Below are 26,552 nucleotides of genomic sequence, written 5' to 3'. Positions count from 1 at the left end.
CGGGTTCATGTCTCTACTGCGGCTCAGCTACGTTGAGTGGATGGCTTCTACAAGCTACTAGAATTCAGAAGCCAGTTTTTAGTATCTGAAAGTAAGTAATTTTTCTCAAAAAATTAATACGCAACTTTGGAATGAACTTTAGAAAAGAAATTTCTGCCCTCTGCTTTCCTAAACTGAAGGTCCCACCAGTGTCGCAGTGATGTCTAAGCAAGTGGTGACTTGTTTATTTCTTAAATGAGGAGATATGAAAGTAAGTAGCTTCCAGTTCTTAAAGGATTATTTTTAATAAAAATACTACATCTTCAAATAGTACTCTAGTTAGAGTGGCTTTGTTTAGTCCTGCTAACTAGGTTTTTTTCTGCCAAAAAGTTGTAAAATTTACCAAGTGTAAGGCAAATTCTATGTAGTCATTATCTACTTTTATCAATTTTTATAGTAGCACTAATAGTCAAAAAAATGATAATTCAATATCTCCTTGGCTGAAATCTACCTTATGGGGACAAACACTCTTAAAAGCAGTAAAAAGACTTTCAGTTTGTGGTACAGAGAATGTCTTCTTTCTTTTTTTTTTTTGATTCTAGTGATCTGACACATTTAGTTTTCTAATATTCATAACTTGTGATCTTAAATATCTCCACCAAAAAAAGGAGAAGAGTTAGATTAGGCAAAATGGGAGGGAAGCGGTTATTTTAAAAAAAACCAAACCAACAAAACCCCAAAGAAATAAATCCACCAAAAATCTACAAGTCTTAAAGTCTGTAAGAAGTAGTAGTCTGAAAGTAATAATAAACTTTTTCATGTTTTTCTCGTTTGCTGGAAAAGTAAATAACTTTTACTCAAAATAATAATTTTCAAAGGCGTAGTGGGGTTTGCTAACCATGAGGCGTGTAGCGAAATGTTAAATGTGAGTGCTCCTTTTAAGCTAACTTTTTTTCCTCATTTTCAGTATAGCAGAAAATGAGGAGCAGATTCTGCAAACCCATCTTCATATTCCTAGGGATTATTCACATAAGGAAGAATTTTGAGATCTGGAGCTAGTTTTCAACTGCATTTAAGTTTATTAGTCAGAGCATCTCACGTTATGTAAAAAGGATTTTGGGTTGTTTTGACAGCAAATCCAGTGCTTATGGGAAATAATATTTTTTACCATCTTGAAATTTGGCACTGTTTTTCTTTCTGAATGCTTCTTTGTTAGACACAGTTGTTCCCGTGGAAAAAGAACAACCACCAACTAACACACCCCACCCCCCCCAGCTCTTTCAGGAATTAGTTACAATTTAGCCAATCTTTCAGATATTTAGAAGTGACAATGAATCAAACAAAACTCAATAGACCCATTACTGTTGAGGCCTGAAGTCTTATTTTAGCTGAAGCCAAAATACTACTGTTCATATAGAATTTTCTGTCAATTTCAATTTCTTTTACCACTTTGAATAACTGATGGATATTTTAAAACTAATTGCTCTTAGCTCTAAAAGTGAAGCATGAGGTCAGAGCACACAGTACCGCAGGAAGTATTCTGCTACCCAAAATAAAGTTTTAAGTGAAGCATTTGCAGCTTCTTGTTTTTCTGGAACGTTTCCGTGTTTTTTTTTTTTTTTTTTTTTTAACAGAAACACCTTTTCCTGGAATGCAGCTCAGCTTTTAGAAGCAGTTTTTGACTGGGAGAAGGAAGAGTTAAATTTAAGCCCTTTAAAGTTTGCTTAACTTTTCATTTATAATGTTCCTCAGCAGGTCTGTGCTGCATCTTGAGACAAAGCAGTGAAATCAGTGTGTTTATGCCTAAAGTTCAAGTTTACTTTGCTGTAGCTTTCTGGAAGGGTGTGACATGAAAAGCTTGTGGTTGGGGCCACATGGTTCATGCTGGACTGTGTTTTTGTGAATGGAGGCAGAACTCCAGTTCTGACTGCTTGTCTTGAGGAATTGCTTCGGAGATCAGCTGTCTCATTCACTGGCAGAAAGAATGACTCATACATCTTCTGCCTTGTTTGGCTCCAGGTCATTGTTACAGTGGATAGAGCTGGTTTTAATTAAATATTAACTCCTTTTGTCCTGGATGCTTGTTAATGGGGACTTTTTGTTTACTTGCAATGAAAGCAAGCTAACAGGCCCTAGTTCTAAACTTTCGGGCCCCCGCCCCCCCAAATTGCTTTCCGTTTGCAAAATGAGCTGTAAGTTCAGCTTTTCAAAGATTGCTTAAAGCTCTAAAAACTACAAACAAGTATTAAGTGTTTTTGTGCTGTGAATGTTTGCATTTTGCAAACTGATTTTAACTTAGTAGGTAGTGAAACTGTAAAACCTAAACTGATAACATCTCAAGGTCATCATAAACATTTCTGTACACTTCCCAAATCCTCTTGAGACTTTATAGCTACAGTCAGAAGAAAAATAAAACTTTTGTTAATATTCTAGGCTGAGCTGGATAGTTTATGCTGCAGATGTCTGCTTCAGGAGTCTGAGACTTGATGGCTCTGAATGTGGAATGAACTAATGTAGCTGCTTCTGCTATTAGCAGTAAAAGCCACGTGCTTAATATCTTTCAAAACCTTTTATTAGTCTTTTGGAATACACTTGCCTTCTCAAACCTCCATAATTAAGTAGCTCAGGGAAATATTCTCATTCGGTTAGGTGATCATTTCAGATATCTTTTTCAATTTTCCTCTGAATGGCAAAGTAAAAAAAAAAGTTTTGGTGATTTATGTACTGTGTCTTGTGTAGGTTAACAGAAGACCAATGAAGATTTTATGGAAAGCTTGCTGAGTTGCAGTATTTGTGAATAAAAGAGGAAATGAATGGCATATATATATAAATGTGCAGACAGTTGCAACACTGCAAGTACATTTTCCTTTCAGACATTCATGTTGAAGGGTCTTTACCAGTCTATTTAATTTGCTACAAAGTCTGCCTGTAATTATTCAAACTCCAGGTACAAAAGCCCTCTTCTACTTGAGTAATGGGATGATGTATCCCAATGATTTGCCCTCTCACAGCAAGGTGCTGGTGGAAGGAATCTCTGTGGATGAGGATGATTGCTTGCATTTCAGCAGCATGATCATGTGCAAGTTTCAGTTCTGCTACTTTAAAAATAATACCAGATTAAATGAAGGAATAATTTAAGTTCTCATTTTCACTAGCAGGTCCTTTTAATTTCTCCCTATAACCTTTCTTAGGCTTGTTTCTAAGGTACTGATGCTACTAAAATTAGATTCCAGTAGAAAATACATGTTCCTAGGTTGAACATTTTGGATTGTTGTTACTTGTTTTGTTTATATTTGGCAGGGTTTTAAATACTTCTTAACTTGCTGTCTTCCTTTCTCTACAGAGGCTTTTAAGGCTATGTTAATACTGCATTTAAATTTTGACAGCACAGTCTCCACCTGTTTCTAGAGTACTGATAAAATGATGTGCTTTGATCTCTATTAAATGTGCCTTCATAAATTTTAGGGATCCATGAATGAAGTACATTTTTCTTGTTTACTCTATAAACAAGAGCAAATCAGGTGTAATGGCAGTAATATAGAGATTTCCATGATACATTTTGTTTTTTCCTTACTCTGTGGCTGGGGAAAACCAAAAAAGACCTTATTTACCAACATCTATACATAAAACTCTACAACAGATTTGTTCTGGATAAGTCAAATAAAGTGATAAAACCAGAACAAAGCATTGGTGAAAGTATCTGGTGCGCAGAGTACGCTCTATGCAAAGCTATATGATATTGGCTGTCCCAGTGCTGCAATCACTAAATGTAGCCTCTGTATTTAAACAGGAAGTGTTTTGTTTTTTTTTTTTTTTATTTTAGGGCTTTTTCATATATCCTAGATTCACAGATTAATACATATATATGTATATATAAACTGCAGGTGTGTGTTAAAAAAATTGGAGTTCTGCTAGCCTCCTTGCTGCATTTGAAAATGATAGCTGGCTGAAAAAAACTGCGTGGGATGTGTCTTCTGTAAACAAGAAGTTACTTGATACAGTTACTTTAAATCTGAATGTAATCACAGACCCTTGAAAAACAATTGGAAATATAAGAAATCCTTAAGAACTGATTGTTAAGTAGAAGACCTTGATTTCGTAATTGGATTCTTTTGTGACAGTCAAATGGTTGGCATCTTTGTAAGGAAAATGCCAAACATTTGCATGTAGTCAATTGCATGAAATGTCAGAAATTGCAGAGTGTTAATATTTGGGCTCCCTGAGTTCATTTTTGGTAAAAGTTCTGTAGTTTCTCTGGAAGAAAGAGAAATTAAATGCATCAAAAATATTGGGAATATTTCGGTTGGTAAAATAAGTGTTTTATACAGCTTAAAACTTTGAGGAGCCAAGATGTCCTCAGAGGCACTGATTTATCCTAAAAGGATGGTTTACTGTAATGTTATTTTTTTTCTTTAAAAACCTAAACAACGAAGCAACAGTAGTTATGCTTTTTTTTTTTTTTCACAGTAAGGCTAATTACACTTAGTGTATTTATCTGACTCACACTTCTTTTCAAATCTGTGTTTGCATATTTCCCAAGGTCATTTGTTCTTAAGAGGTATTTTCTCCAATTAAGACAGTAGGATTTTAAATTTATTTTAAAATCTAGAGCAAATAATTTTTCGGTGTAATGAGCCTGATTCTGAACTCTTTACCAGGGGAAAAAAATTCCAGTTAAGTCATTAGAAATATTTCCTGAGTAAGAAGTAGAGATCTGGTCCATGAAGGGTACTGTTGTGCACACTGAAAATAACTGTAATTATGATTGAATACATATTTTAAATTCAAGCAAATTATATTAAAACTGGTAGCAGTTGTACATATATGATGAGGAATATGCACTTTCTAAGTAGAAAGTGTTCTGAGGGGCATTAAAGTTACATTTTATCACTTAATGTATTTAATAATTTGATAGTCACAGTTTCGATAAATGATTATATAAGCAGCCTTTACCTCTCAAATCTCATTGGGTAACCGGATCATGGCAGATGTTAACTTTTAATGAAGATCACGTGAATTATTTGCTTGTCGTTAGACAAGAACTGTGTAAATTAAAGTATTTTTAAACAGATAATTTTATGCAGCTTTGCTGGTGATTCCTGTTAGTGTGTATGTTGAGGAAAAGATGACAAAGTTGAGACGATAAGCTGGATCTCTCTCGGGATGTACGTGGTAGCAGTCTTGCTCCAAGGATGCCATTTCTCAGTGTAATTTTCTGCAGTTATTTGAATGCATTCATCTGTAATATACATTTAGTGGTATTTCAGCTTAAATGGTTTAAATGAGTTTACAACACACTTTGAGAGGTGGTTAATGTCTTAGATATACAATGAAAAGGAGCTGTGGTACCACAGGAGCAAAATTATCCGTTAGCAGACCATGAAATGATTGTAGTTTATAGTTCAGGTTTTTGATGAAAGTTTCCTAAAAGCAAAGATGATCCTAAATAAGGTGAATGGATATTAGTCATGATTTTTGCTTAAAGTAAATCTTTTTTTTTTTTTTTTAATGTCTTAAACGTTATCATTGAACCAGGAAACCTATGGTCTAGTAAAATAGTTCTTTTTGAATATTTAAAACAATAACAGAAAATCTCTACTGTGTTGGCTGACTGCAAGCCAAAGGTGTAGTAGTTTGGGGTTAAAGAAGCATAAGTGTTAATCACTAGGGTTTGTTTTTATCTGGACTTCGTATTCAGATATTTTGAAATGGAGCATTGATGAGTTTTACCAGTGGCAGGGTAGACCCTGGTGCAGGGAATGAGGCACAGTAAGTCAGCCCATTCCCATGGCTCTGTGCCAGGGTTGCTCTGGACTCACACTGCACCACACAGCTTCACCCCAGGTTTATCAGATATTAAAATGATGCACTTGCCTGATTTTCATACTAAACAATTAAAAAAAAATCCTAGTTTTAAACTTGGCAGTGCTTTGAATTAAGCACAAGTCTTTATTTATGCTTCTTTTAATTCTTGTTTTTTTGTTTGTTTGTTTGTTTGTTTGTTTTTGTTTTTCTTTCTTCAGCTCAGGTACCTGACAATGACGAGCAGTTTGTGCCAGACTATCAGGCTGAAAGTTGTAAGTATAGTACAACTCATCACTTTCTTACAAATATGTATTTGTATGTTTATGTTGGGTCTTCATATTTGTTATTTATTGTGTAATCTGCAGTCATGTGATAGCTCCTTTTGCTGTTCGGTGACATCAGTGCGATGAGTAGATAAAGCAAGTGGCATTTTGATGGACAGCCAAAAGAAGTTGTTTGGGCTGAAGGCATAACCTTTAGCAGGGGTCCCTCTCCTATTATTCCCACCCTGAGCCGCAGGGAAACATGGAAAAACTCAAGTTGTGGAGGTGGAAGGAGTTTGTTCATGGAGTGAGCAGAGGAGCATTCTGAGCCGGTACAGATCAGATACTGTGGGACATAGGAGGCATCTCTGCTGAGCAGAAATCAGGCTGCTCAGCACGTTTTATGTATCAACAAATAAATACAGTTCTCCACATAATCAATCAAATAGAGCCACTGCTGAAGCATTTTTAAGTTGTCTTAGCATGTGGCATTTTGTTGCTCAGACAAAATTTTCCTTTGAATTAACGGGAGGAAACAAGAGCTATATTAAGCTGAATGCTTTGCTTTGTTTTCTACTCTACAAGAACCTAAACTTATTTTTATCCGCCTGTGCCCCTCAAGTCTTGCCTTCACCTGCTAAAATGCTACTATTCTGTTTAGCACTGGCTCCCCTTTGCTGTACCTCCTGTTCTGTGGTTTTGGGTGGTTGTAAGGACATAGCATGAGAAACATCTGACAAAGTCACAGACTTCTTGGAGCATCTTTATGCATTTTTATTCCTCATGGCAAGGCTTCTCTCCATCATCAGAAGTCTCTTCTAAACAGTGTCTGCTGACTGTAGCAGAGCGCACGGGAGCTTTTCCATTTTGCTAGATAACTTAAATAATTTATCCTATCGGAGTGAATTACTGCAGTTCACTAAACCAGATAGCTGTTAAATACAGCATTCATGTACTGAAACATTAAGATTAATATTAGAGAGATTAGGAAGAATTGCATTAAAGTAGTCTTTAACCCAAAAAACAAATTCAGTTTTCCTATAAATCTTTTAGATTATTTTTCCAGTTATTTAGGAATTGTTCTAAGAAGAATTTATTGAGAGTATTCGTAACAGCATTTTGGGTTTTTTCATCCCCGGGAATTGTTGCTATGCAGGATAGTATTCCCACACAGAAACAATTTATTTTTGTTTTCCTCTCAAAGTTCATGTATGTATACAAACCAACAATCATGGTCACTTTTAAACTTATAAAATTGCCCTTAGAAGAGGGTTTTTTCCTATCTCTGTCTTAAAAGACTTTAAAAAAAAATTACAATATGAAAACCAAAACAATTTATAAATTGAAAACTGGATACGTTATTTTACATAGGGAGCTGTGTCCAAATATAGTCATTCATGCATATATCCTTTGTGTAAGAGTACAAAGTTCAGTTGGGGCTTCTATTAACCCACAATTATCGTTACACAACAAGTCAATGATTCTTGGAAAATAATTGGTGAGCTGTGAAAGAAAAGCCCCATTGAAGCTGGTCACTGCTTCTGGTGATAAAGAAATACTCCTAATATGGTTATTTTATTAATGTTGTTGTATTTCAAAGTTCCTTAGCCACAGCTTACACAGTATTATCAAAGGAACATTTATTTCTTCGTTTCAGTTGGTTTCTTTATCTTAAGTAAAGGTCAGGAGAGCTTCCTGGTGAGCTACTCTGGCAAAGGTTATGGAGTTTCAGACATATACTTGAATATAATATGTGTAGCTGTGGGCTCTGCAGAACAGGAACGGAGATCAACATAACCATAGCCACGGGGAAATTATTGCTGCAGAAGTAGCACAATCATGACTGTTTTCTTTAGGATCCAAACCTGCCTTCAAACTCCATTATAATGACTTACTATATATAATCTATACCTCTGTACAGCACTCGCCCCGTTACTGGCAGCAGTCTGGTAGGAGCACCTGGCACTTTTTTTAAAAATTTATTTTTATTTTATACGTGGGAGAGGATGGACAAGCCTTCATGGATTTAGTGTTTAATGCATTTAATTGAGACAAAAATGGAGAAGGACAGAAGTGTAAACCAGTGAAGGGGGTCACAGCCACTTTAATTCAAAGGCAACTAAACTGTGGTTCACTGCAGAAATCTTATTTATGGAGCTGTATATAGGTAGGGGAGTGTGGTTGATGTGCAGAATATTCACTGCAGTGCTCCAGTGAAACAGTTACAATCTGCAGTCCAGGTGCAAAAATTAATGACATTTTATTTTGAGATTCATTGCTTGAGAAATGGGCTTTAAAGCTGAGGGAGATTTGTGGTGTTAAATTGAAACTTGTGACATTAAGAAGAGACTTAAGAAACTTTGGTAGCAGTGGCAGTACTGGAAAGCTATGGTTAAAACTTTCTTGCCTGGGAATGACCAGCTTTGTGATTTGAAGAGGTCAGCTCTCGGAGCAAGATGCGGAAGGTAGCGGACAAACTGATACTGCCAAGATCATATGCTGTGTCCTAGCACTGAGCAGGATTAAATGCCCCTTAAAGTGCTGTGGGTTTTGCATTTTTCTCTGTAATAATGATTTTAACTAGTGAAACTGCACTGGTATTAGTAACTAAGGGAAACATTTAGTTTAGATTAGATATACAGTCCACTTTATCCACTCAGGGATTTAACTTCAAAGCTAGCTTGGGTCCATGAATATTTCAATTATGAGTTGCTATTAAACTTCAATCCATTTTCAGAAAGCAAACATAATATGTGTATTTATAGTTAGGTGTAGGCTTTAGATATTGTGAGTGAGATCAACAGCTAGCATAACTTCATGTGGTATTATTGACGTTATTGGAATTACGCATGTTTCTATTAGCTTAGGATCTGGCATGTCAAGCTTCACCTTAATGCTTTAAGCTTCAGTTTACCTGTTTAAAGTAGAATTTATTTTGTTACTCTTTTATGTCTTCTGGAAAGGGGTCCTTCCTACCATAAGAATCTTAGAAATGTCTGCACTTTCAAACCTTTCTTTTTTGTCATCAAAGCCCCATCTTCTCTTACCTTTTTAATAAATGTTTTTTATCTTTGCATACCTATCACAAAGTATCTTCTTGTAGTTTTGCTTAGAGTGAGTAGACTAGAAAACAACTACCTTGTTCGGATAAACTTTGAAAAACAGAATGCAGGGGGTTTTTTTGTAATCTGCTTTCTGCGAGAACTCAACTTCTTGAGTTCTAAGGGAGAAAAATATCTATGAAAAAGATTTTTTTTTGTTGGTGTTTGAAGTTGCACTAGGAAAATATTAAATTGCATATTAGTGTAATTTTCTTACTTTTTCATTCCCATTCTCATACAAAATAAAGTCCACAAAAAGAGTGAGGCATTTACTTAAAAGTTCTATAGGCATTTACTTAAAAGTTCTGTGTTAGGCAGATTGGTTTTGCCTTATTCTGCTTCTGCAATTCAGCTCACCTGTTTCCTGCATAGTCAAGTGACTTCCTAATGACTCTTCTTTAAAACAATTACATGAAAAGTTGTGTAAAGAAAAGATGCAAAATCTGTTTCCCCTAAAAAGGTGAGTGCTTTTTTTTTTTTATCAGCATTCTGTATATGACTTTTTTCCAAATTCTTATCTAATTCATAAAACTTAATTAAGCTGTTTTTCTGTAGGTATGAAGTCAGTATTCACATGTGGAGAAGGGTGACCTGTGTTAACTTCCTCAGATAAGGTTTCCTATTGTTTCAAGTCCATTTTCATATACTGAGGAGGAGCCAGATCCTGAACTGGTTGTAATCAGTGGCGAGGCTTTCAGATACTGTAGAACAGCAAGGACTTTCCACTCCAGGAGTAAAAATGAATAAAGTGTTCAGTTTGCTTGAAGTCAATAGCTGTTGAGGTGAAGATTGCTTGCTCCCATTGTTTGGATGGTTTCTGTGACAGACACAAGAGGAAGTAGGTAGGATTTGCTGATGTTTAAAGGATGTAGTTGGCAAAGAAAACTTGGTATTGTCAACAATACCCTGAATTGTAATTCGACCTAGGTACAATTGGTTTTAAATGGGGATTACCCTGCACCAAACCGTTTTGCCTCGTGTCTTCATAGCGTAATCATATTTTGTTTTGTTTTTATAATATGTTTTTGGCCTAATCTATTTCTTTAGAGTTTTCCTTTTTTCTTTTTCTTCTTTTGCCCTGAAATGTCAGTTATATATTTAAAAATAATGAAAAACTCTAGATTTTGCCTTTTTATTTGTTACTAGATTTCTATTAATGAAGATTTGTCTTGTGCTTCACCTTCTTGATCAGTTTTCTTCTCTTTCATTTTGTTCCTGTATTGTTTTCCAGATCATCACAGCCTTAACACTGCCCGGGGTAAATGTTAGAGTTAGACCACAGCTGTTGACAATAAATCGGGAGGGCTGGCTGTAAAATCTATACTCCTCCACGTCTGATTAAGATAGGAAAAATACTTTTTTAGTAGTTATTTTGTCGCTCATCTTTCATGACCTTTATTCTTTCTTTTACCTCTTTTTTGTTCCTCCAGTTTTAGCGAAGGAGTGCTTTCAATGTAGATGCCAGGAGCCTTAAATTATTCAGGGATGTGCTTTTTAGATGCTCTGGCTTGCAATCTTTAAAAGCCTGTTAAAGAGAGATTCTTTACACAGCCTTCAGGTAGCTGTATTCTTCTGTCATTTTAAGTAATGGTGTAGGATATTCCAGATGCACTTTAAATGAGAAAAAGCTTTAATATTTACTTAAATGTTTGCAGCAAACAAAATAATGATTTTTCTTTTTTTTTTTTTTTTTTGCACTACCAGGTGAAAAATGCTGTTTGTTTTACTTTAATTCTTCCTCTTTCTTTCTGTGATTTAAATTTCAAAGGTGAATTTCAGACCTAGAAGAGCATTTCCTGTTTGCTTTAGTATAGCAAGAGCTGATGAGCAATTGATAGAGGTTAATGTTCACTTAATTTTACATATTTTGGAGGAAAAAGCCCACACAGTTAAAACTAAGTAGAAAACGCTAGTACACTATAAGTTCTGTCGGGCCTACTGAAGTCAAAAGGAGATCTATTTACTGGATTTGTTTTTGGTTTTGATGCAGAATGGTTTAATTTTGCAGCTTCCAGAGAAAATTTTAGTGGACTAAAAAATAATGACATTTTTTAATGTGATGATTCACTACATAGGCAGCTGGTAGTTATGTCTTGATAGTGCACAGTGTCCTAGGAATTGCAGTTGGTGGCATTTTGGTTGTGTGTGTGTGGCAAGTTGCACACACCAGTGTGTATTCAGGTTAGTTTTTTGGGGGCCTTTTTATGTTTGTTTTTTTGTTATGTTGTGTGTTTTTGTGGGTTTTGTTTGGTTGGTTGGTTGGTTTTGGTTTTGTTCTTTTTTTTTTAATTTCCCCTTTTTTTGAATCTCTGTGTCTGGAATCACCTTCTCTTTGAGTGTAGCTCTGCAAGTGTGGTGCTGCGGCAGGCAGTCCGACAAATATCCTACAAGGTGGTGTTACTTATTCTTGGTCCTGAGCTGTTCCTTGGTAGGGCTTTCTGCTGCAGCTGTGTTTTGTTTCTTGCCACTTGTCTTGAAACTACTTCCTTCCGTAGGTCAGATGTTGTCAAATACAGAGACATTTAGTTATTTATTTTAGTTCGTGCCCGACTGTGATGGATTCTTTCTTAAGGGCTGTGAGAGTCGGGTTTTTGTGGTTTGTTCCTACCTTTAGCTTTGCATGACCTTGGGCATGTTGCTTAACATCTTTGTTTCTGGTTTGAAGTAGGTACAGAAATGCATGTATCACTGTGCTGTGAGATACACAGCTTTCTTAATGATCACTTATCTAGAGATCTCAAAAGCATTTCACAAAGACAGTCCGATGCAATTGCTGTTGTAAGAGCTGGAGAGGTCAGGCTGAGGAGTCGATGCTGACCACCTTATCTCCCTTCCTAGTTGCCTTAGATAGCCTCACTTCTTTCATTGTGTCCCTGAGCACTTGTTTCCTTTGTTTAAAGCAGGACTGAAACTGTTACCAGCTGTTAACTTTTTTCTCTCTCTTTCTCTTTTTTTTTTTTTTTTCTAATTCACGTTCAAAAGAAATTAGGAATTGTTGTCTTTTAGAGAACTTTGTGGGCTCATTTTGTGGTTCATTGCTGGGCATTAGCCTGTGTTAATATGGATTTTTTCTCCTCCTTCTTCCTCTAGAGTATTTTTGGAAATATTTAAATCTGCTATAGTCTCGTCTTTTCCCATAATTGCAAGATTTAATTATTGAAAAAGTTTTACCAAGAGGCAGAGTGTCAGTTGTAATGCCTCTGACTTCTGTTTTAATAGTAGAGAATTCATAGGTTTTCTGTGATTTAAATAAGCAGTTTCTGTTTATTTGCTTTTCTGCTCATATTTCCAGCTTTGAAAGTGGAAGGACTTTAGGTTCTCCTTTGTCCTGGATTGTAATAGTGGTAGTGGCTCAGAGATTATGTAAATACTGGTGGTGGCAATAGCACTGTGAATCAAATTAGAAGACCCCATCAAGTACATAACTTCTGATTTTTAAAACTCTTAAAGTGTGGAAGCTTTCTTTCAGGGTGCCCAGCGTGCATGTGAGTTTTACTGCTAATGAAAAGGTATCTCTGGGCATCCACAGAGACAGTGGACACAGCAGACACTCTATGCAGACATCATTTAACTGCACAGGGCCGCTGTGAACCTGATGATCTCCAGCAATTTGGGTTATGGAGGAGCTCAGACAGCTGGGCAGGGCTCTCCTTGTTGTTTTTTTTCCCCCTGTCTACCCTATGGACTTCCATCAGTGTGTCACTGCTCAGCCAAACTGACTTAGTTTCCTTTCCTCAGAGCCCCATCCTCATTTGCTGCTTTATTGCAGATTAAAGGCTTGGGTTGCATGTGGAGGTTATCAGCTAATGAATAAACTTCAGTCATCCTGTCCTGTGATAAATCTGTCTCCTACATCAAAGATGCAGTATGTAGACCTTTTTTCTTTCAAATGGTAATTTCTTAAGGCTGTCAGATCACTTACTAAGGTCTGTTTATGTAAAAACAAAAACATTAAACATATTTTATTCAAACTGTTGAATTTTTAGTTTTGAAAAAGCCTTCGATTTCCTCTCTGAGGAAGCCTCCCCTCCGTCCTTCTGTGATGGTCCCATCTGTGGAAACACTGACGATCCTCACATTGTAACTTGTAGTCAGAGCAGTATTTTCTTAACACTACAGTTATTTTGCTTTTAAACAGGTAGTTGTTCGGTTAATTTCATCAAAGTATGTATATGTATTAGATCTTCTGTTCCAGCTGTATTAAAGTATGCAGAAACTTCTTTCAGCTATATTTTCGCACAGAAACCCAATAAGGCAGACTGAAGGGTGTTCGTGATTCTCTTCTGATATAAAACTGTTATTCTCCTAGAACTCCTTTCCATGCAGTGGTTTCGCAGAATGAGTTTTGTATTTCACTAGTAGTCTAAGTAATGATTTGAAAATCCATGAGCTCTGGAATAGTGTAAAATAAGGCAATCTGCAATTTGAGTCCATCCACTTCTATTTATTATATATGTTTCTTTAGTTGAAATGTTTTTACAGTCAGTATAATTTTTTTGTCTTCTGTTGCTGTCTCGGCAATTGAAGATAGAAATCAGGCTCTCCCATGGAGTGCCATGAAGTTTCAAGGGGCATAGCAGGTAAAAAAAAGAGTAGAGAGTGACAGTCCTCAAAACGTCATTTAAGCTTTGGGGAGGTGACACATTCCTGTCTAGTAGGACTAATATCGCTGTCCTCTGTAAGCTTAGAGGAAAAATAGCCCTTGTTTCAGGTCCTTCTGGTTAGGTCATGCATTTCAGTACTAGGAAGTAATTACAGTGAAGCCATTTATAATCCAATAAATATGCACAAGTGATTGTTAATTTTTTAAAATTTTAGAATTCATCGGTGTTTTTTTCTAGGAATGATCTAAACCTAGTTTAAATTGGTAAATGGAAAACTGATTACTTTTTCAGGTCATGTGCTCGTCTCTTCCCTAAGAAGGATTCTTTTTTTTTCCTTTCACTTATTCTTCATTTCTCCTTGTCTTCAGTATATTACTCTTACCTGTTCCTGGATTATAGTTTGACCTTGGTGAGGTAACTAGAGAAGTGAACTGTCTTGGAAAAGAATATATTCTTACGTATCTATTTGTTCTATAAGCTGAGGATTATGCATGTTAGAAAAGAGTGAATCATTAGCAGCTTTATTTCTGGTTGTCTTTTTTTCCTGTGGCTGTTTATGAACTTATTCAGCAAATGTGGTTGCCAGTGAGTTAATGTAGTGAAATATTTTTTAGCAGTGACATTTACTGCAGAGTCCTGCAGTCACTGAATAGGAAGGTTACTGACTGGCCAGGTTTTTGTCTTTAAATTTATATATTATGAGTTATCATTAAGGACATTTGAAAAATTGTGTGAGCAAAAACAATTCCCAGTCTTGCTAATTTGATCCTCCTTGCTCAAATGTTGTTTCCTTTCTGCTTCTAATGTATACCTAAAAAAGATAAACAGTTTAATTCTTTTTTAATAATCTGTCTTCATGTTGAAACCGAATGCAGTGTTTCCTTATTAACCATCTGTTAATAAAATTTCTCATGACCAAAGCATTAAGGGAAGTGGAGACAACAGGGACTTTTTAAAGTGTCAGTATTCAGCAAAGACAAAGAGTTTCAAGCATTTGGGTTTCAAGAATTTGGGAACTGGTTTAATACAAGTCTATATAGACAGTGTATACTCAGTGTGTATATATACATTTTCTGTATATATATACACCCATATATATATGCATATAGAAAATATACCCACCATGTAGTTGTCAGTCTTACTGATTGTATGCACATGTAAAATAATCATAAAACTTCAGGAACACTTGGCTTCACAAAAAATGTGCTGTACAGCATGTGTATTGGTAATGCACATTCAGTGCCAAGTCTCATATCCAGTAGGAATGCTTAAAGTAGCAGCAGAAGCCTTAAATATCCGTGTTGAGAACCAGCACCTGCTTGCAGGTGGTCAAAATTCCAGCGGCTCCCGAAAGAGCACTTTGCTAAGAGTCTTTGAAAATAGGCCTACTTAATTAAGTCCTGACTTTATGTTCCAAGACTAACCACTTCTGACAATAGCTTCTTTGTTTCCCTGTTGAATCAGTGATAAAAGTTGTGAGCTGAATTTTACTGTTGACTTATTTCAATGGCCCACACCTTTTCCAGTGGAGACTGCAGTTTTTGCAGTGGTTTTTGGTAGTGAACTAAAGATTTAGATTTCAGCCTTGCTTTAAGGATCTGTAAACTAGGTCTGTCAGAGTTTCCTTACTGGTGAGCATTTGTGAAAATTGAACATTGAAGCATGAAGGACACATGTATGGTGACAGTCTCTCTCTTTGCAAGACGTAAACAAACATCCCATTAGCTACCCTGAGTTAGTTTATACTTGTTTTATGAATGTATACATATTTTTATTGTTAAAGGCAAAATAAAATTAAAAGTCATCTCAAAGTGCAATTTTGGTTCTTTTGCTTACTGTCATTGAGAGTTGCTAAAATAAAAACAAATTGTAAATCTTTTAAATTAGTTGTTTTAATTCATGCTAGAGAGCGCTCAGTGTGTAGTACATTTCATTATTTATTAGTTTCTATGCTTTTGCGTATTCTTGAGTAGAGAACTGACAAGCATGATTATCCTTAAGGATAATTTTTTATTATGGTGCTCTTTTATTATGAGTATATTCCTATTTTTATAGGGATGCAAACTGAGCTTTTGAGACTGAGCTACTACAAACTAGAATCTACCTTCTGATATCAGTCATTTGGGTTATGGCAGAACCAATGATTAAATCCAGTTTCATTCACATTTTGTCCAGCTGCAAGTATAAGATCAGTAACCTTCTCGTCCATAGCTGACTGTTAGCTCTTTGTGTGAATACATCAGAAAATAACAACAAAATGATAATAATTAGATTGATGTAACTTGAAACTTTTCCGTAAGAGGGGAAATGGAGCAGAATCAGTTCCTGTTTGTTTTATGCTGTGGGCATGTTCCCTAAACATCAAGTTGACCATACCTTTAAAACAATAAATAGAAGAAATACAAAATGGCTTATTTTAAAGTTTATTTTTAGTTCTAGCAAAAATACTTATAATTTCCAAGGTTTTCTTCATAATTCCGTTTTTACAAAACCTGTTAAAATCCAGACCCCAAACACTCAAACTGCAGATTTACCTGAAATGGAAAGCGTGTGTGTGTGTGGGATATTATTGGATATTTTAGTAATGGAAGTTACATAGTGCTTAGCCATTACCTCTTAGAATTCAAATTAAATTTTGGAAATTGCTGCAAATGGAAATCCTGTCCTCAGAAAAGCACACAGACCCTGATTTAGTGGCCAGCTCTTCACTTTGCATTTAACTTTATTGATAATTCCCAGGTAGGAATACAATTTAAGTTTTCTCCGAGGCTTGATCTTACATTAAGACCTTTCTCTATAGCAGGAGCTCTAAAGGTGGATTGCCTCTCCTTGCACCCTGGCTGGGAGCCTTTGGAGCCAGATACATGATCAGTAACAGTAGAAACAAATACCTCTGATCTCCTCTCAGGATTTTAACACGAAAAGCTAATGCAGGTGAAGAGCAGCCCTGTTTCTTTGTGGGGCCCTGGAGTTTGCAGATCCAGTACAGAGGGATTAAAAATGCTTTAGATACTTTTTTTTTCTTCCCTCCCTGTAATCATCTTCAGCTATCCACGTGTTTTAGTTCAGTTGCTACAGAACTCAGCTGGTTTAATTTTATTAGGTTACCGCTTCCTGCTCCAGAGAGCACTAAGCCACTGTTTATTTTGGGGGCAGGGGGAGAGGGAGAGCTCTTCGTCCTGCCTCACCTACTCCCGTCAGACATCAAAGTGAGCCAGTTTTCTCCTCCTGGCTTGATCCTCCCTCTCTCCCTCCCACCAGTGTTCTGCAAATTTCCTTGTATTCTTCTCAGAGTTATCCAGTGTCCCTGGTATTTGTCAGCAGGTTCACTTTTGCCCTGGAGATACTTGCTGGGCGGCAGAGACCCCCTGGAAGCACTTTCCACTCGACTGCCTGCAGCTGTGAGTCTCCTCCAGCTGGACAGGTAACTGTCTGGAAAGGAAGGAGAACACTGCAGGAAGGGGACATAAATAGGAATAAAACAGTGCCTGTGACAGCATTTCTGTGAGATTGCGGCTTTTGGAGGCTAAGAAACCATCAGTAACTGCAGCTCCTGCTGTATGAAAATACCTTCTAGACAATTGTTAACTGGAAAGTGTAAATCTTTTAGGGATGAAGAGGGATCAACTAACCAAAATAGTGCCCAAATGTTTTTTTGATTGGGGGTACCACAGTAGAGGCAGTGTTCTAATTCCATATGGCAGTTCAGCCAGTTAACCCTGTCAATTTAGGCCAAAGGACCTATAGTGTCCTAACTAGGCGTTTACTAGCAACCTGTAGAAAAGTTTGCCTTGGAATTGCTCTATCTTTGGGTTTAGTTAATAGGTTATCTTTTATTGGCATTTACTGAAAGTTACTCCCCCCACTCCCCAGTCAGATGGCTTACCCTTTGGTGTGGGCTTTTTAATTTTTGCTATACTGAATACACTTGTAGACTCCAATTTTCAACTGGCATGGTCTTTTAAAATGAGAAGCCAAGTGGCTACAAATATCTGAATTATCACAGTGGTGCCTTCAGCACTTCCCAGTGTCAGAAAGCTGCAGGTGTACCCTCAGTAACTTTAATGAGCATGTCAGAAATTGCAACTGCACAGACAAGCAAATGAAGGATATCTTGCACTAAAAAGAGGGATTTATAGCAGTGAACCAATTATTAAGCTGTATGAGTGCAATCTCTAATATTGTGCTTCCTCTTCCACACTGACTGGGAACCCCTCCACCTCTCAGGGAGGCTGCATCTGTTGTGGCAGGGAAGTCTTGGGTTAGCTGCCCAGAAATAGCTATGCTGGCAAAATCTTTTAGTGTCTTAGCACACAAGCTTTAGAAAAACACATTTTAGTTAGAGAGTGGCATTTATTTTCTTTTATAAAGAAGCATTTAAAAGAATTTCTTTGCTGAACAGGAGCAGGAACATCATGTTTAGTAGTCAAATAAGCTGTCCTTTAGAGAAATGGCATATACCTGTACAAATGCCCTCATAGAAACCTGCTTTATGGATTGTGATGCGACTTTGATGTGAACTCTTCTCTGTTTTCTACTTCAACCTTATTTTGGCCTCAGCTGCTATTCTCAAAGGCTTTATGTTAATGCCAGACCATAGTAAAGACAGGGAAAAATTATGGTCAGTATATAGAATTAACGTAATATAGAGATGAAGAGGTGATTCAATTAATTTAAAATTGATTTTCATTAATCCTTTTTTCTTGTCTTTTAGTCATTAATCTGTAATGCTTAAAAAAAAAAAAAAAAAGGAAAGAAAAAAAACTTCTCTTGCTCCAAAGCAAATAATTTTTACTAACGATGCTTGTTAAGGTGGGTGCATTACTGTAGATCTTCAGGTCCAGAATTTTCCAATATCAACTGTAGGAAAATGTCCTGTTATTTTCCATCTTGAAACTCTATGGTAGTAAACAATAATAAATTCCAGCTTTTTGCTGCAGTTCATTTTCACCTGCTTGCTACTTTTTCCTAATTCAAATTCAGCATCAATTTTTTTTAATTCTCATAACATGTCATCTGAGCACAGTCCATGTAGACTTTGAGTACAAAATCCCACAATTTTGGGCTGCTTTATTCTTTACCCTCCGCCTCCTATCCCTCCCCACCCACTGAGGATTGTAAAGACTATACTATTATGTAGCATTTGTGTGATGAAGTATTCAAGTAGACCTTTAATTGACATGCACAGAATTGTATGCTTTAGTTTGGAAGAGAAAATAAGCAATTTGCTTCATTTTGCAGCATGAGTTCTAACTGTTATTAAAGTGCATTTGTAGTTGCATATTTTCCAGTAAAGGTGACAGATTACTTCAAAGCTGGTATTTTCTTTTTGTTAAACAAGGTTCTCAAATAGATCCATCTTGCCCACGTATTCTATTCTTGCCAGTTGGCTTTGAAAGCTGGTGCTTGGGCTCATCGTTCAGAACTAGCTTCCAAAAAATGAGGTCCCATGCTGTTTCTATCTATTGAGCTGGTAGGGGCTGGAAAGATCTGATCTGAAGCCAAGGCAAAGACTGAATTGATGGAATCATATATAGCAGGTTTGCCAAGTACTGCCCAGTCATGAAGTTCCGCTTTCTGGGAAAGAGCACTGACACAAGGAGTGGCAGAGAATCTTGAGATTTCCTTCTCTGGACTTAAGAGTCAGGCCGTTAGAAAGAACCAGCTTTTTATTGCATGCTTTTTCACACATTTATGTGTTGTTTCTTTCTTCTGCATGCTCCCTTTCTTCTGCATTTTCTTCCCAGTTATACATACTCAGTGGAAGAGGAAAAAGCTTTCTGCCCTTTGCTACTGTATTACACATATTTCAACCAATGCAATGTATCGTTACAGAGGCATGCTTGGACATTCAGTATGCTTGCTTTCATTTGACTCTGTGTGCACAGACACACATTTCCAAACACACACATGCAGACTGTTTCAGGTGGATGGTCACCACTTGGTGAGTCTGGATAGAGACCAGTTGTCCATAAGGCTGAAGTCTGCGTCTTAAAGGAGTTCTAGTTTTCTAGATGCAACCATAAAATGGAGAATACTATCAAGATCATGCACTTCTTTGTAATGCTGAGATTCTCCCCTTTCCCTTCCCTGCTCCCCCTTCCCTTTCTAGCAGCTTTCATTTGTAAGGTAGTGAAAGCTCAGGTCTCTTGTCTATGTTCAGTTTTTATATGAACTGCCAGGATAGTCTCTGAAATCACAGTGATGATACATATCTGTGTGTCAGATACCCAGTTTGTCACCAGCTTCTTTCCGATATCTGGCAGAGAGCAGGACCTAAATGAAATCCAGTTGACTGGAGCTCAGCTAAGATCTGATAGAGTTGACTTTGATAGATCAAATGGTTGAAAAACTTGGTGGAGTCTATGTAGATGTAATCTGTCCGACCACTTTTAAATCAGTCCGAAGTCTTCAAGTGTTGCTCATTTTTGCAGCTGTTGTAGTGGTCAGAAACAGAAGGGTTTTTTGCTATTACCTAGACTAGATTGCCTAGGGTGAAAACAATTGCAGATCTTGTCTATGCCTGCAGCATCCATGCTTCTGTCTTCAGCTGTTGCAGTCGTCCTTATGTGTAGGGTTGTAATTCAAAATCATTGGGAACAGTTTAGCTGAAAAGACTTGGTGACCAGCTTTACTGTCTTCCCATCCTGCTATCTCTCTTCATTTGTTACTTCTCCAACTTGATGTTTTTATTTCAGTTTTTGTTAGTAAACTAGGCTGCATGCCACATTTAGCTGCAGCAGCAATAACCTTCAGAGTATGAACGAATGATTAGTTGTGTTGCGTACCTGCTTCTGCTAATTTCTACTAAACATCCCAAAGTTACCAGTAAAATTTCTCATTGTAATATGTAGTGGAATGAAATGGAAAGAGCACGCTGCTTTGGCATCTAGATGTCTTTAATCAGATGCCCGTTAAACGGTTGTTGAAATTCAGAGTGCAGCTGCCTACAAAGGTCTAAAGCTCAAATCATAATGATCTGGAAATAAATAATTAATAAATGCAGAAGGCTATTGTTTCATAAATTAAATGCACATTTGTGAAACCTCTTCAGAAAATGCATGTAAAGCCTGGCATTTCCACCTAGAGGGTTATCTAGAAAGTATTTAGTGTTATATCTCATGGCATCAGATATGCAAATACCTATACTGAATGTATGGTTCAAACGTTAAGTAACTCATGCAAAACCAGAGCATTTAAGGCCTCATATGGGCCCACAATGTTGTGTTTGGATTTTTTAAAAATGTCTACTGATAAGAGCACCTGGGGCATTGCTATCACCAAAGAGGTAAACTAGCATTTTACACTCCTTGACAAACCATTCAATAATTTGTTCCTTTGAAAGTGGATTTTTTTTTTATTATTAATGACTACCTGTTGTACTTACAGCATAAATAATTTGTTTGAATCATCAGGTGAGTGCTGTTAACTTATAGCGAGTGAGGAAAATTGCAAAAACACGAATTAGGGTCCCTGTCCTTAAGTGTATTTCAGTTTGCATTTTGATAGCAGTTTAGAAATGTTATCTCCTGCTTTGTCACAGACATAATTCACATCTTTCTTCAGGCACTGTAAACAAGAGAAATGGTTTAATGGCTCCATAAAAGGCACTCTGTGCTGATAGCTGAGATTAGACCCTTTAGTAATGGATTTTTGTGTGTTGGGGGAAGGGGAGGGCTTGGCAGAGGTAAATGTACTGGAAAAGAATCTTGGAGAGACTCTGATGTATCTGAAGTGCCTGCTGCACTTGAGTGTGTATGGATAAAGTGTGACAGTGTTGGCTTTATCAGTACAGGGGCCTTCTCTTCTTGCTTTTGAAATTTTACGAAGTACTATCTTGGGTCACCTCAGTCAGTCTAGCACCTGGAGTTGTATTAATATTAGCTTAAGTATTTTTATATCTCCTATCTTTTCATCTTGCTGTTGAGAAAACCAAATCCCCTATATTCAAATGTATTCAAAATCTCTCAAAACTTACATTGTATATTGACATGACAATTGATCATAGGAATGAGTTTATTTGCAATATTAGGTTTAGAGGGTGATTTGAGAGCATAAATGTGAAAAGCAGTTCAGAAACATCATGTTTAGGCTATGACTTACTGTGACTTCCCAGTTACATCCTTTTCACTGCAGATACATTCATAAATGTAGTATTACTTAGGAGACATCAGAGTTCACTAGCACAAGCAAGGTGTGGTATAAAATCAACTACTGTCAATTGATTTTATACCATATAGGAAATGCTCTTGACCTGCAAGTGTTGATAATAAGACATCTTTGTCTCTTTGGTCAGTGGAATCAAGATTGTCTGCCATTAGCCAATGTCATTGAATTACCAGTAATATTTCATGGCTTTTAAAAATACGTTTAAATGCATTCTTCAGAAAATAAAATCAGATTTTATTTTGTGTTCTGGTCAGGAATCTGAACTTTGAAATTTATTAAATAACTTTTTGTTGGAAGGAGAAGTTACTTGCAGTTTCTTGTAAAGTATTAATTTCTATTTTATTCTTCATTTGAGTCTTAAACTGGATGTTGTTGTGAACAAAATGTTTTGAGATTACGCTGCTGACAGATAGCAATGGAGAACAACACTGCTAAAGGAAGGGTAGCAGGTTTCACACTGTGTTTTTGCACATTCTATATAAGTTTACTTCATGATGAAATCATTGCTTTGTATAAAATATAGGTCTGTACAACAGCACATTATGTATAATATTCAAGCCCTTTTACTATGCAGATACAGATATATTCATACACAGAAAATATGCATGCAGTAATATATTATACCTTCATGAATTTGCTACAGCTGGTAGCATTCCTTCTGCGTGCCTTATATCTGTGTGTTGGCTTCGGAGGAGCTCCAGATAAAGTCTGTGGGTAGAGTCCTTTCTGATACTGATAAGCCTGACTTTCCCCAGTAGCCAAGATGAGGTGTTGAAGCCATTCATCTAAATACACGTTGTAAGATTGTTTGCCTTTCAAGTTTGGAGGTGGTTATCTGTAAGTAATCAGTCGGGATGAAATCTTGGCCTTTGGTCACTTCTTAGTAAGATCATTAGTAAGGCAGAGTGCCCGTTACTTTAATAGGGTTGAGACTCAGTTCTGAGGCTAAGTAAAATGAATTTGCCATCACGAAGGAAGAAATGATGAGGAGCTGGTTGTTTAAAATGTCATTTTGTTAATTTGAATGTGTTGGTAGCTTGGTATGCTGCACTAAAATTAGATCGTATAAATAAGCAACACTGCTCTCCTTAAAAGAAAGTGGGTTGAAAACATAATATAAAATCTAGTTTAGCAAAACATTGCTTTAAAATCTGTTTTAATAAATGAACTGTAGAATGAGTGTCACACTAAAATGAGAAGTGACAGGTGGAGGATTTCAGTGATGATACAAGAACTGCTTTGAACATTTGAAATTTTATTGTTGTAATAAGTCTGTCATCTTCATCCACACTTAAGATTATTTGAAGGGGCGAGTAGCCTTCAAGAAAGACCCCCAAAAATGCAGTAAGTATTTTTATCAGGCTGTCTTTCTTCCTTTTTGCCACTAAAAGTGTACACTTAAGGAGTTACAGATAAAGCTTAGCGTGGTGACTGTGTCAGGGGACTGCCCGAGGAGGGCTTTAAATTTTACAGCTACATTATCTTTCTGGCCTGGCCGTAGTTAAGATAAAGATCTAATATAAAATCACTTTGGACTGTAATGCTTTCCCTAAACGAAATGAAGGTGTTAACCTACTTGATTTGATACACTTTACCCTCGCTTATAAAGCTGGGAGAAAGGTGAGGTAAACTCTAATTAAAACTACAGCGCAGATGCCTTCTAGCACTGTGCCCTGTACCTTGCTAGGACTGTACAGTAAGCAAAATAAAACGTACCTCGCAGTGGAGGCAGCAGGCTGGAGCCGTGTTCAGTGAAAGTAATTTAATTAGTGTTGATCATGACTCCAGATGATGGTGATTTGATAAGGAATAATTTAGTACTTAACAGCCTTTTACATGCACCAACTCCATGTGGGAAGGTAAAGCAAATTGCACAAAATGAATGTGCTGCTTTCACTTGTGCCTGTGCCAGTGAGCTGGAAAACTGCCTGTTAGCAGACGTTCAGGCTCTCAGCGCTGTGATGAAATACCCAGCCAGTTCTCCGCACAAGGCTGTGGTGTGGGAGTCTCTGTACTCCCGTTATTTAAAAATAAATAAGGGAAGTAATTTTTCATAACAGATTAACTCTGAGGAAGTAGCAAAGTAAAAATAAAAAAATAATAAAAAAATAGAGAAGCATGTGGCCTTTGTGCAAATATGTGATACTGGCCTTAAAAAAGAGTCTTGTTGCATTTGTGTTTTAATTTTCAAGTCAAAGAGATTGCCTACCTTTGCATCAGAGCCACTGTCCCGGAGTTGTGGAGCCCACCATACACATTAAATGTGTGGTGTATGTTATTTGACCAAGACATGCAGAGGAGAGTCAGCAGTAAAAGTTCGCTAGCAACGTCCTGAAACAAACTACTGGATGTCAACCTGCTTTGTGATTATGGTGGAAAGCTGACTGGGTTTTGTCATATTTTGCCATTTTTTCAGGAAGTTCGTGTGGTCTTTTTTTCAGTGCAAATTCAGTTTTATTCAGGAAGAATTCTTTTCTTGTCATGTTCACCACTTCTCATCTCTGTTTCTTAAGTTACTGTGCTGTGAGTATGCATTTGCGTACTCGTTTTACTATCTGCTTCTCCTTTCTAATCTTTCCACATAATTCACTACTATCCACTGAATATAATAGCTGGATAGGAGTTTTAGAGAGAATTCTTGTGAGTTTTATGAAAATATGTGTCAAAATAACAGTGTTATGTTGCAGATCTCTCAGCTGAAAGGCAGTAGTAAAAGCTGTCATATAATAGGATATGAGAGAGTCTGTTTGGGAAAGCGTTCTGTGAACATTGCCCAACCATGAGAAAACCCGTGACAAGAGTCTGGAATCCAGACTTTACAATGCTGGAATTTATTGGTTCTGATGCTCACTTCTTACACAGTGTTTCATTTATCTCCCAACCAGACACAGGCATGTGTGAGCAGGTGCATTAGTATCAGAAAATATACAGTCTGTAACAAACTGACTTTCCTAAGTTCAGGTGCAAGAGAAAGGGGCAAGATGCTACTTGACAGTATATAATAATGGCCTGATTTTGTGCTGAGATTCTCTGTCAGGAACTGCTGAGATTCTCTGTCAGGAACTGCTGCATGGACCTGGATTTTCATCGAGATGCAAGTGTCTTTGTCAGTCTAGAATGTGATGTTCAAACTATGGTGCATTGGTGACAACATCAAAAATCAGTGACAAAATCAATCTCTGAATTCTAGGCATTTCAGAAATCTCAAAAATTTATTTTCAACCTCATTTTATTTAAAACTTAACAGGTATGTTTTCAAGCTCTTACGTATCTGTCCTTTGTCCTCCTAGCCACTTAGGTTTGTCAGTGTCAGGTGAACTTTGAATTTTCTTCTGCTTTAATTTTGGTTAAGGTTGGATACGAGAGGAGAGTTGTCTGACTTAAACTAATTTGCTGGTTAACCTTCTCTTTACCTTTGTCCTTTTTTTTTAATACAGACCAACTTGTGCTTCTAATTAATGCTGAATTTCTGTCACATCCCCTCTGGGGTTTTTTTAGCTTTTAAAAAGTATGATTAATTTTTTTTCAGTTTGAGTTTCCAACACATCTAGTATTGACTTTGGTGAAGCCAAGATTTTGTCTTGGGTATTTCTAAGAAAAATTACTGAAGCAATTTCTTCTGAAATTTTTTTCAGACATTACTTATAATTAAAGGTGCATGTAATCATCCACTTTCAAGAGTTTCACTGCAAATTTTCAAGCATTTTGTGAGACAAAAAAGATTCCTTATCATATACTTGAGACTGTTATATGAGAAATTTATTTTGTAGTCACTTGTGTGGTATTTTTTAAAGTGAACTACAATTGCATTTATAGCTAAAAGCTACCTCACTGATAATACTTAGAAACATTTGGTGCCTGGGAAGTATTTTGCCTCTGACAACATTTACAGTAGTTAAGCCAAATATAAGTGGGCTGTTATTTTCCTGCTAATGAGATGGGATGCTGGCCATCATTCTATTAAATGGTAAAAGTGAAAATAACCAATGCAAAGGATCTCTGATGTCTGTTTTTCAGTTGACACCCAAAGAAATATTTTAAATGTTTATTTCCTATATTGTTTTTAGTATTAAAATGGTTTAATTAATTATGTATTTAATTAGCAGTGTCTAGCTTATTTGAGAGAGCTAATTGTTAATATTGTACTTGGGTTTTAATTACATTTTCTTTCTCTTTCTAGTGGCTTTTCATGGTCTCCCTGTGAAAATCAAGAAGGAACCCCATAGCCCATGTTCGGAACTTGGCTCCGCTTGCAGTCAAGAGCAGCCATTCAAGTTCAGTTATGGGGAAAAGTGCCTGTACAATGTCAGGTAAAGCAATCAGGAGGATATTTGCAGTGAGAACTGCTGATTTGAATGAGGAATGAGTAAAGAGTAATAAAACCATAGTAGAGATCTTATAAAACTTACCTCTTCAGCAGATAACAGACTGATGAGATAATGCATTTAGCTGATGAACACTGATGGATTTGTTTACAGTTGTATCAGACACTTACATAATCATTTTAAAGCAGTGTTTTTCATCAAAATGTATATTCTCCATTCCTTCTCCATGGGAGACAGCCAGAGTTTAAAAACCCAGGGTGCAAGCGTGAAATAGAAGGGAAGGAGTGTCTTGTTTTCTGCAAGTTG

General features: G+C 36.7%; 1 protein-coding gene across 6 annotated transcripts in view; it reads left to right on the top strand.

Annotated features, from left to right (window-relative positions):
* ETV1 (ETS variant 1) overlaps nt 1-26,552 on the top strand; it is a 65,485-nt gene that overhangs the window by 7,351 nt on the left and 31,582 nt on the right. For 4 of the 6 annotated variants that reach the window (XM_027877891.1, XM_027877889.1, XM_027877890.1 and 1 more), the window contains 2 exons: nt 6,003-6,056; nt 26,102-26,231. In XM_027877891.1, the coding sequence (XP_027733692.1) occupies nt 6,003-6,056; nt 26,102-26,231 (184 nt within the window). Of the gene's footprint in view, nt 1-5,052; nt 5,187-6,002; nt 6,057-9,869; nt 9,991-26,101; nt 26,232-26,552 lie in introns of those variants that run through there. The other 2 variants (XM_027877893.1, XM_027877894.1) reach the window with 2 other exon arrangements.

This window comes from Empidonax traillii, unplaced genomic scaffold (assembly GCF_003031625.1).
Source record: "Empidonax traillii isolate 1590-97213 ecotype Southwest subspecies unplaced genomic scaffold, ASM303162v1 scaffold35:size4298261, whole genome shotgun sequence".
Classification (NCBI taxonomy): Eukaryota; Metazoa; Chordata; class Aves; order Passeriformes; family Tyrannidae; genus Empidonax; species Empidonax traillii.
The sequence above is the reverse complement of the archived record's forward strand: the minus strand, read 5'-3'. Positions and strand labels throughout refer to the sequence as shown.